The 11,364-nt window shown below is 34.7% G+C and overlaps 1 protein-coding gene across 1 annotated transcript; it reads left to right on the top strand.

Moving 5' to 3' along the window:
- Positions 1–5,043: 5,043 nt before the first annotated feature.
- LOC113712379 (KH domain-containing protein At3g08620) lies at positions 5,044–8,756 on the top strand. The gene is made up of 7 exons (XM_027235778.2): positions 5,044–5,512; positions 5,632–5,720; positions 6,678–6,832; positions 7,004–7,120; positions 7,251–7,367; positions 7,566–7,709; positions 8,287–8,756. Exons 1-7 carry the CDS (start codon positions 5,418–5,420, stop codon positions 8,431–8,433), a joined length of 864 nt encoding a protein of 287 aa, XP_027091579.1. The 5' UTR covers positions 5,044–5,417; the 3' UTR covers positions 8,434–8,756.
- Positions 8,757–11,364: the final 2,608 nt, after the last annotated feature.

The raw sequence follows: 11,364 nt of genomic DNA, 5'->3' as shown, positions 1-11,364 counted from the left end.
TTGGCCCTTGACCCTTGACGACAAAAATAATAGGAGTACGACGTTGTTGGTGGTAGTGTAGTATGTCAAAGGCCAAGTTGAAGAATGACTACTTGATGACCGCAATCTTAGATCACTCAAAATTCAAGTTCCCAACTAATTTATGGCACAAGTGAGTTTTTTGGGTATTTGTCTGAAATTTTATTATAACTTACTTTAAAAGTTTTTTAAAAATTTTTTGAATATTTCGAAGTGTATAGTTTAAAAATCTTAAAAAGTTTTTTAAAGTTACTGTAGTTAAAATTTTTTAAAAAATTTGTAGCAGACAAACTTAACAAAAAAACTTGTCTGCCAAACAAGGCCTACGTTTTACTAGTCAAACCAGTCAATCTAAGCAAATATCCTACTGAAAAGTAAACTGCTGCATTAAATTTTGCCTCATTCCAGAGAGCGTTTTAGATTGGATGGATTCGCCAAGCTGGGCAGCTGCCAGTTGAGGTCCCAATACAGCTTTCATGAATTCAAGACAGAACGCAACTAGGACAGGACTTGCCTATTAACAAATGTGTCTAGTTTTTCTATACCCCGCTGGTGATTTTCTTTCTGGAACAGAGAAAAGAGGGAAGAAAAACAGAAACTAAAATACTCCCACAGATAACCGGGGCTCCAGACTCCAGAACTAGCTGTGGCAATGTCAATGTCAATGATGATCCATAATACGCTGTCTTTTTCTTTTACCGCGTCAGAACTCGGGGACTCTCTGGATAATCATATGTGCAGGTAGATTGGTTAACGAGAACGAAATAACTGATCGGTCTAGGTATCTTGTATAGGTTTGGAAATTTTTAGACAGCCTTTGTAACAGGTTAAAATTCAATACAAACACTTGCAGTTTTTACAGCCTTTGCCCCTTCTCCATGATCATATTTTCGATGTGCAATAGACAGTAAATCGATTCCAACACCCACTCACAAAGCAATATCAAGTTTCTAATACACCCTGTTCTACTAGACAAGGTCCAAATTGTGTCGATGCAGTTAAACCTTCACGTACATAAAAAGACAACAAGGATACATACATGATGGAGATATGATTTTGGTTAGTAATATTCGTAGTACCACTACCGTCGGCCGTCGCCAGTCACCACACTGGCTGGCTAGGATGGATGGTTTGCATCTAATTAATATATATATATATATATATATTTCGACAACGAATTGTGGGGTAGATGATGAGAGTAGAGGACTAATTTAGACTAGGACCAAGAAATTCCCACAGATCAACAAACTGCAATCCACGCATTGTTGTCTCTGGCCCAACGTGCACTGCCATGTAGTACTTTCTAGGCAATCTTTAAAGGAATCCAATGCTTCCCCCCTTGTGGCCCTTTACCATAACACACCTGATCATCCCTCTTAATTAATTCTCCAAGTTTGTGAAGGGGAATATATCGATTGCGGACAGAATCAGACAATTTTTCAACAGTTTGCACGCAGACTAGTGGTTGGTTGGTTTAATTTAATACGTACTACAGTATATTAAATCATGACTTAATTAGCATCCCCCTGATTAGGATAGCTGTGGCAGTTTTCGCTTCGGGTGGGGTTGACAGTTTCCAGGAGATTGGAGTGGGTGCTATATACTGCTATATATGCTCATTTAGGAAAAACCATGGCACTATTTATTAAGGTTGCAGATGGGGTGTAAACTGTAAAGGAGAAGTGCTATTTATTAAGGCTGTAACCATTGCTCGTGACAACTATTAAGGTTTTGTCATGTAGAACTCATGATGCAGAATTGTTGTCGCAATATCGAATCTAAGACGTTCTATGTTGTGGGCAGATGAGGCTGCTGCTGCTTTCTGCTGCTTCTGTTTCTGCTTCTTCACATACTTGTCGTCTGCATCGTTTGCTGCTGGTCTTCCTTCTTCTGATAACAGCTGCTAGCTGGATATCTAACCCACCCTTAATCTACTACTACACTACACATGCAGGCATAGGAATTAGTTGGTCCGGTCCAGATTAGTCTGCTTAATTGGATATATTCAAGTCGTATTCTACCACCTAACACATTTAAGTGGAAAAAAAAGGCGACCCTATACAATTTTGTTCGAGTGAAACATGTGGTTGATTTTTGGCAAACCATCATATTTCTCTTCGTTATCTTGTAACTCTGAATGAACTTGAATCTACGGGTATTTATTGAGATAGGCACAAAATCTGCTTCTCTGTAATTTTGCTTCTTTTGTCCTTGAGATAGACACAAAAAAAGAGAAAAAAAAAAAAAACTGTGGAAGTACGATGGACTGATGAACAATGATAGTGGTAAATAGGGTCTTGACATTTGAGTGTCTGAGGCAAATTGAAAATAAAAAGAGAGGATTAGAAAAAATCTAGAATTATAATAATAAATAGTTTTATGTCGTTTTGTGTAGTACTGATATATAAGTTTATAAGCGCGCACATATCCGCGACTGTTCCGCAATCCGCCATGATGCGAATATTCGGACTCCAGCGACCGTTCGTTGGCTATTTTTAAAGAAAGAAATATACAAGGAACACATCAATTAACATGACTTAAAATAAGGACTCATTACTGTCTGATTTGGACATTTGAAAAGGATTTAAATGAAATCAATTATTGACGAGAGTAAAAAACAAAAGCATGGAAGCACAAATTTGCCTCGACCCCCAATATGTATTTCCTTTAATTTTTAATGACAGCTATCTAAGAGTGTCTTAAGGGGAATGGAGAAAATATATTGCAAGAAGCTCTTCTTTTTTTTAAAAAAAAAAAAAAGAGTGCTTTCAAGTTATACAAGGTGAAAGATTCAAAGAAGGAAAGTGTAAAATTTGATAATCAAATCAAGACTTCAAGGTCATCTGACTAATATTCTCATCAGTTATGTTGGGTATTAGAGAAGCAAGCATTTTCTGCACTTCAAACGAGTAAATAAAGTAGTGTTTGTTAATTTTTTTTTCACATAAAACTTTTTTGCAACTTAACTAAATACAACATTATTTTTTATATATATCTAATTAATTGGATAAAATTTTAACTGCCATCTGAAAAACATCTTTTTGTAAGTTAATAAGCAGAGAAATTGTAAAGTTTTACTTTTATTTACCGGGGATAATTTTATAAACCTCCCATGAGCTTTCTATCAATTTCACTAAGCTCTCTCAAGGATTTGAAATTTACACTTGTCTCATTTGATTTCACACTTTTAGTAACTAAACCTTAAAATAGGGTCAAAAATTTAATGAAAACCTTATAATGTCTGCTTCTAATAAAGTTTGATTTATTCTTCTAAAGAATTATAAAGTAATTTAGCACAATTATAAAAGAATGTGTGTCAAGTTTTTTATGCTCATATTTGTCATTTAATAATTAACTACGATAATAAAACTCATTATGATAGGCTGCTTTTAATAGTACTTTATTGGAGATATAAATTCTTTTAAGATGGAGAAGAAAGTGTCATGGATAATTTTTTAAAGTTTGTAGATTAGTGAAGTGGCGGAACTATCATAATTTAATAGTTATGCAAGCCATTTACTTTTTAGTTATTATTGATTTGATACCAGAAAAAAAAATAAATAAACAAATAAGAGCTAGAAAATATATGATATTCAAAGTTATCCAAAAAAAAAAATGTTGCTAGTTTGACATTTGATCACGATGAAGGTTAGGGATTGATAATACTATGATATTACTGACAAAATATAAGAGCAATGAATAACAAGGGAAAAGGGAAAAAAAAATGCAAAAAACCCATCTTTTGTATAAGCATAGATAAATAATAGAAGAAGGAGTTTCATTAAAATGTCAAAACCAGTATTGTCATTTTAAATGGGTAAGGGAGGTAGTTGTAATTTTTAAAATATCAAGGATGCTAAGTGAAATTATAGAAAATCCTAGGGGAGGTTTATGAAATTATCCCTGTCTAGTTAGGGCTGAAAAAAAAGGCTCAACGAACCGGATAGATATATGTTCAGAATTGGTTTGACGATTAAAATAAATGTTTAAACTTGGCTTGTGTTCGATAATTTTTTTAAAGAAATTGATCTAATTTGGTTTGAAATTTCTGATGTATGTTTACGAAATGTTTGGCTTGACTTGTTTTAGTATCGAGTTCAAACACATACAATCAAAGATTTGCTTGGCTTGGTTTGAAATTTCATGTTGTATTAGGTCGAGATTTTCATCTTAGTTTGTTGCTTTTTCCCTTAATTTTTGCTTTTTGATATTCAAGAAATCTATTACGAAGAATTACGGATGTGATTAAAATCAATTATACCTATTTAAGAGACAAGAGTATTATATGCTTATTATTTTATAAGATAAGCAATATACGGGGAAAAAAAGAAGTGGAGTTAAGGTAGGAAACTTTAGATATATTTTTATGAAATTTACTTGCCGTATATGTTTCTGAACATATCGAGTCGGACAACATGAAGATCTTGATTGATTTGTTAATATTTTTGAGTTTAAAATTATGTTTGGATTTAAATTGATACCTAAACAAATAAATTTGTACAAGTTTGGTTTGAGCCGAATTCACATCGAGTACCAAATTATTTGGTTGGATTTATAGCCCTATTTCCAGTGAGGAAAAGGACTTTATGTTTAAATGACTAACTTTAAGTAATGAACATCCCACTATCTAATTAGTAACTTCTCGACGTTTCGAAACGAGTGACTCCAACAAAGAAGAAAATATCTTCTAAAATAAATGTATTTTAATGGAAATACGGTCCGTTTTTCTTTTTTGCTCGACCGAAAAAGAGAAAGTAAAATATGAAACTGCTCCCCAAGTAAATAGCATGGCAACTATACTGTTGGCGTGGTTTCTGGTGATACCTACCTATGCAGCTGGCCTTGGAGCATGCAGCAGGGACCAACCTACGAAAACCTCATCTAATACTACTACTAATATGATTTGCCACGAAATACCACCAACAAAAAAAAAAAAATCTACTGCGGCAATCTAAATTACAGGTAAATGGAAAAAAAAAATCTAATACAACAGAATCAATCAGCAGACGCTGCAACCGTAAAAACGAAAACAACAGCTTTGGTTGACAGTTTTAAACAAAGAGTGTGAATCTTGGCCTCCAACCCCAGATGGCAGAAACGTGTTCTGATATGTACCCCACACCTATTTAAGCCTCCAATTCACTGCAACTCACCAAGAAAAATATACTATTACTAGCCCTTCAATTCCACATTCACAATTTCCAGACAACTAGTACTACTAGTAGTAGTATTTATTGATTTCTTCCAATTTCTCCTCTGACCAGACTCTTCATGTTTTGTCCCCTTTTAATTAGTATTTCCCTTCTTTCCCATAAACTTCTTGGCTTTGGATTCTTCTTTTTTGATCTTTTTCTTGTTTAGGTTAACTTTTTCCAAGCAAAATTTCAGACCCTCGTAGCATGCAAGTTATGTCTAGCTTATACACACAGAATTTGAACTTTTCACCAGCAAGAGCGGTCTCTCCAATTGTAAGGACCGATTCAGATGTTGAAAGGTTTGCCTTTTCTGAATACTTTCTAACCATGAAATTTATGTTAGCTTTGGTTTGTTTAATCAACTATTTTAATTTGTTAAGTATATTTGTTGTTGGTGGTGTTCTTTATGTTCCTGTAGTCAGTACTTGACAGAGCTGTTAGCAGAAAGACAGAAGCTTGTACCTTTCATGCAGGTCCTTCCAATATGCACCCGATTGCTGAATCAAGGTTCATATCTCCTATCCAATTTATAATTGTTTTATAAATTTTTCTGCTTCTGTTTTGGCTTATCAGAGATGTTTGCATTTCAAAAGCTCTGTTTATTGCATGTACTATCTATCCACACTGTTGAATGCAAAAGAACTAACCTTTTTGAAGCATAAGGTGTATGCTGAGATCATTATAGTTTCATAGCATCTGCTATTTTCAAGAGGGTTTCCTTAAATGCTTGATAGGCCTTCCACTGATCGATTGCTTCACCAATTCGATGTTGTTCCCATTTAACTTGTTAATGGAAAAATCCCTAGGAAACAAGGAAGTAAATGTCCTTTTCCTTCTGTATAATGATATAACCTATTGCATCACCATATGCCACACTGTGTGTTTGATAACCTCTGAGTCTATTAGGGGGAAAAAATATCACAGAAGTTCAGATGTGCGAGCTCTCTGCAGCATGCGCATTTTAATTGATAAAAACAGGCAAAGAAGAACTTTTAACAGCAGTTTCTCACCCTAGAAAATGGGATAGAGGAACACATTGGATTCTTCAACTTCACAAAATTCAGAACTGTACTGCACTTACCAGTTTTCTGTTAGATTTAGTCGTGAAAAGTAGGTTTGAGGACAAGCATCACAGTTGAGATTTGTGAGTTTACGTGAGTCTTTCGCTCACGTAATTAGATTTATCGTTGTCAATTGTTGTCAATTAGTATAAAGACGAATAATCTGGTTTTTTGGAAATGATTTTTACTTTTGAAAGGTCTCGCATCTGCTTCAGTTCTTCATCTGTTTGCCATTTTTACAAGCGTAGTCATCACTTTTAATCTAATTTTCTATTCTTGAATTACTTTTTGTGGTCATTTATAGCAACATTGTGAGACAGTCTCCACACAGTTGTTTCTATTTATGGAAACATATATGCTTTGCCATAGAGGGATTCTTGCTAAAATTGACTTCTTTTGACAGAGATACTGAGGGTTTCAGGAATGATCTCCGACCCAAGAATAGATGAATATGACAGACTACTACGTGGAAGCCCAAGTCATGTGGCCTCTCTAGACATCATTCAAAATGTCGGAGCAAAAGGTCTAGGATTCTTTCCAAACAGCCCTCACCCTGAGGTGAGCACATATATGCCTACAGAAAATTGGCAGACAAATTTAAGTTCGTTTGGTGTTTGAATAGCCTTTCAAGGCTACCTTGTTTTGGACCATCAGGCTTCCTTTTTTCTTCCCTGTGTATTACATGTACATCCCAGTTATTGATAATAATTCCATGCATCTTTGCAACAGTGGTTAGGTGGACCAGATGAAATGACCATCGACTGGCAATCAGTGGGAGGAAATCCAAGTTCATATGTTGCAAAGAGGGTATTGCGCTTGGACATACCTGTTGACAGATATCCAAACGTAAGCTCGTTGAAGTTATTTTGTGTCTAGTCTTCATCAATTTACAGTTCTAGAACATATTTAAGGTACAATTTCTTATCATTAAAAGCATCTGCAAGTGCTTAGGCTTATTACGTTTTTGTGGAGATAGTTCAATTTTGTTGGCAGGCTATTAGGTCCTCGAGGTAATTCACTGAAGAGAGTGGAAGCTTCCACAGGATGCCGCGTATTTATTAGAGGAAAAGGTTCAATCAAAGACCCTGACAAGGTATTATTATGTTTAGCGGTGGAGATGTGAGAATAGATTAAGATTGTATTTCCTGTTTCTATCAGGACATCATTCAAAGTTTGCTCAAAATCTTGGGCAAACTCCCTCTGATACTATACCTGCACTTCTTGTGGCGAACCTGCTAGTCTAGTGAATATGCTTCTTCCTGTTAAGCTTATTGTCTACCCTTGATTGAAGGAGGAGAGCTTACGGGGAAGACAAGGTTATGAGCACCTCAATGATCCACTGCACGTTTTGATTGAGGCTGAATTACCTGCCAATATCATTGATGTACGGATGAATCAAGCGAGGGGAATTATAGAAGAATTGCTAAAGCCGGTGGTAATTTTTTCATCTTTTTTACCTCAATGTCATTCGCACTTAGAAACATTATAGTATATATTATCATTTATTCGAACATTAAATGTCTTCATAGGAATCTGTAGGACTCCATTGTGAATGAATGATTTGCTATCTCTGCCTATTGGATAATTATCCATCATTCTTACTTTAAAAGAAGTTAGACCTGTGTTCCATAATAGGTACGAGATACTACTACTAGAACTCTACGAGGACCAACCTTTTCCCCTCTACAACATTGAGAATCCCTGGTTTGATGTATGCCATTTGAAATTGTCTGCTCAGTTATCCTTAAATCATGTGATTCCGCAAAAATAAATCAAATTGGATTCTGCCCAAAGCCATCCTAGTTTCATCTATTACACAGAGAATGCTAAGATCAGCTCATAATGGTATATAGTTTGGGGTTGTCGGATGATACTTGCTGCAGATCGACGAAGCAATCTAATTCTCTCCCTTGCAAATGCATGTGTGCAATAGAAAGTCTACAGTACCTTCTCATGCAAACTTACTGATTGATTGTCAGTAACCTTTGCCTTATTTTCATTTCGCATTGCAGGAAGAGTCACAAGATTTGTACAAGAGGCAACAGCTCAGAGAACTGGCCATGCTGAACAACAGTTTCAGAGAAGAGAGCCCTCAGCCAAGAGGCAGTCTATCTCCATTCAGTTCCAGTGGAATGAAACGTGCTAAAACAGGTTGGTAATGGTTTCACAATTTCCTGGACGGTCCTCCCAAAGATTTCCTGAAGCATGTAACCCCTCAATCCACATCGAATGCGGATAATAAATACTGCATCGAAGATCATCAGGTCTGTCTAGCCCCAAAATTGGCCTCACAATATGCCTGTGAGGTCTGAAGTGGAAGAGCCACCAGAAAATGTTCTATTTTTTTTGCTTTCTTGACTGTAATATTAGGCTTTCTTCTGACGTTTATTGTAGCATTGCATTGAATTTATTTGTTGTTAACTCATTTGTATATGTAGAAAATTCTTTCCGGGGTGCAAAGGTGAATTTTATTTGTGGATAATTTATGGCTGTGTAGAATTCCATGGCTTTCTTTTGACGGGTACAAATGATCCATATGGTAAGGTTTTTGATTCACAAGTCCATTACGCAGACTTGATGGCAAAGCTCATGACAGAGTTGATATTTTCGACTGGTCATCACAAGATTTGAACTTCTTGATGATATACACAGAAAGTAATCAGTTGTCACTATTTACGCCTGTTAATGGCTTTACTATTCTTTGACATAAGAATTTCTCCCAGAAAAATCAAACAGGCAGGGCTTCATTATTTTTGGAAAGATGAACCATGCATTTCATTCAACTTAGATCAGCAATAGCAAACCACCAACCACTACCAATACATTAAGGCTTGGTGTCTCCCACCAATTTGTCACAATTAAATGTGACCTTGCTTAAAAAATTCAGGCTGGTGTATAGTGCACCCGTCTGATGCAGTGGTGGTTCAGTCTCCTCCGGGTTATCTCAGGACCTCTTCAGGCCAATGTTTTTAAACTCGGACCGGTCAGTGAACCGGAGAGGTGGCCGGTTCGCGGTTCGACCGGTCCGACCGGTCCAACCGGCCGGTTCAAAGGTTCACTGTTCTGTTTTTTTTTTTTTTTTTTTTTTTTTTTTTTTTTTTTTTTTTTTTTTTTTTAGTGTTAAGTACTAAGCAGGTTTCATTTTACACTTGAACTTTACCAACATAACTTAATTTAAGTTATGATAATAATAAATTTTCTAAAAGTTATACACAAAACATGAAATGATAAATATAATTAAAATATCATAATTCACCACAAGTTTTCATAAATTCATTATAAACATAAATAGATACAATCCAAATGTGCACCAATTATCACAAATAAAAACACAAAAAATAAATAAATTAAATATTGAAATTCTTTTACAACCCTTAAAAAAATCCATAAAAGAGTTCAAGTTAAGACAAACTATTTGAATAGCAAACTTTTATCAGTGGCATGATAAGCAACCACACCACCTTCACAATTTCATCAACTTAAGCTGAAAAAGTTAAAATTTTATTATAAAAATATAAATCTAATTGCTCAAACTAAAAAAAACTAAAAATTTTTGAAAAACAAATATACAGTTAAACACATAAAAAATTAATTGCTACTAAACATTACTAATTAACATGTTATATTAAATTCAATGATCCTATACCATTAATTATTTTAAATTCAATTATCAATAGCTTCGATTATGTGCCAACTACCATATTTTTGACCAACCCAATGTTATTATTTGTAATTCCTACCCAATTCCTACATGGATGTGCACTACTTTTGCAAAAATTTCATCCTTAATTAATCGAATAAAAATAAAACAAAAATGAGGGAAACATATGAAAATTGAGGGGAAAAAGAAGAAAATGCAAAAAATCAACTAAAGATAATAATATAGAAAAAAACCTTGAAAAGAAAAAAATTAAACTTACTAAAATGTTGGAAAACAAGAAAATTTGAAAATTTCAACTTGTTTACAATCTGCTAAAGATAATAACCTGATAATAATGGTGAAGACTTGAGAAAATCTTGTTGTGGATATTTGGGTTAAAAATGGTTAAGAAGAAAAAATTGAAAAAAAAAATAAGAGAAGAACTTGATGTTTTAATATATTTTTTAGTCAAATAGAATTCTCAATAAACTTAAGTACAGTCTAGCGGTAAGATTGTCAAATTTAAACTTGGAGACCCAGGTTCGAATCTTAGCTACACCATTCTTGATATTTTGTTGAAGAATTTAAAAAACCGCCGGTTCACGGTTCTTAACGGTTCGCACGATTCGTCCGGTTCGTCCGGGTTTCAACGGTTCTCCATGAACTTCCGGCTTTAACATTAGACCGGACCGGTGACATGGCCGGTTCGCGGTCCAACCGGTCGAACCGGCCGGTCCGGTCCAGTTCTGAAAACATTGCGCCCTCTCCCTCCCCATAATATAGAAAGCTATCGTATCGACCAAAAAAAAAAAAATCAGCAATAGCAGCGTTGATATGTCCTTGGGGAAGTTTACAAAACAAACTCTACTTCCCTCCAGAGACAACGACATTTTGGACAACAAATGTGCAGGTACATTATTTGATCTTTTCACGTGTGAGACTTTAATAAACCCAAATTCTGCTAACGTGATAGACTGGTAATAAAACATGATTCCCGTAATTCTAACCTAGAAGAATGTAAACAATAATTTACTAAATTGGTAGTGTGCTTTTCTTCTTTCTTTCTTTCTTTCTTTCTTTTTTTTTTTTGAATAAAAAAAGACGAGTTAGGATATCTATACTTGGTTGATTTTCAAGCCTAGTACTATTTTACGAAACAGTGTTATGTCAAAAGATTTTCTATAGGCTCATTTACATTATTATGAAATTGATACTAGTTTCCTCTATTAATACCCTACTTTAATTAAGGTAAAATTACTTATCTTAGAATTAAAAAATACCTATTATTGTCGCTTAAAATATACACCTTGATAGAAACCATTCCCAGACATGCATCTAATACATCTACTATTCAACCAGATGTGAAATAACTTTTTTTTCCCCAGAAAGATGCATCTTTTAGATTAAAGGAAAGGAAAACAATGAAAAAGAGAATAGAGAGAAGAAGTTT

Source organism: Coffea arabica, chromosome 1e, assembly GCF_036785885.1.
Source record: "Coffea arabica cultivar ET-39 chromosome 1e, Coffea Arabica ET-39 HiFi, whole genome shotgun sequence".
Taxonomy (NCBI): domain Eukaryota; kingdom Viridiplantae; phylum Streptophyta; class Magnoliopsida; order Gentianales; family Rubiaceae; genus Coffea; species Coffea arabica.
Note: the sequence above shows the minus strand (reverse complement) of the source record. Positions and strands in the feature narration are given on the sequence as shown.

Coding starts and splice junctions, on each gene's coding strand:
- LOC113712379 (XM_027235778.2), top strand. CDS start 5,418: ATGCAAGTTATGTCTAGCTTATACACACAGAATTTGAACTTTTCACCA. Junction 5,513..5,631: donor ACCGATTCAGATGTTGAAAG/GTTTGCCTTTTC, acceptor ATGTTCCTGTAG/TCAGTACTTGACAGAGCTGT. Junction 7,710..8,286: donor AAGAATTGCTAAAGCCGGTG/GTAATTTTTTCA, acceptor TTCGCATTGCAG/GAAGAGTCACAAGATTTGTA.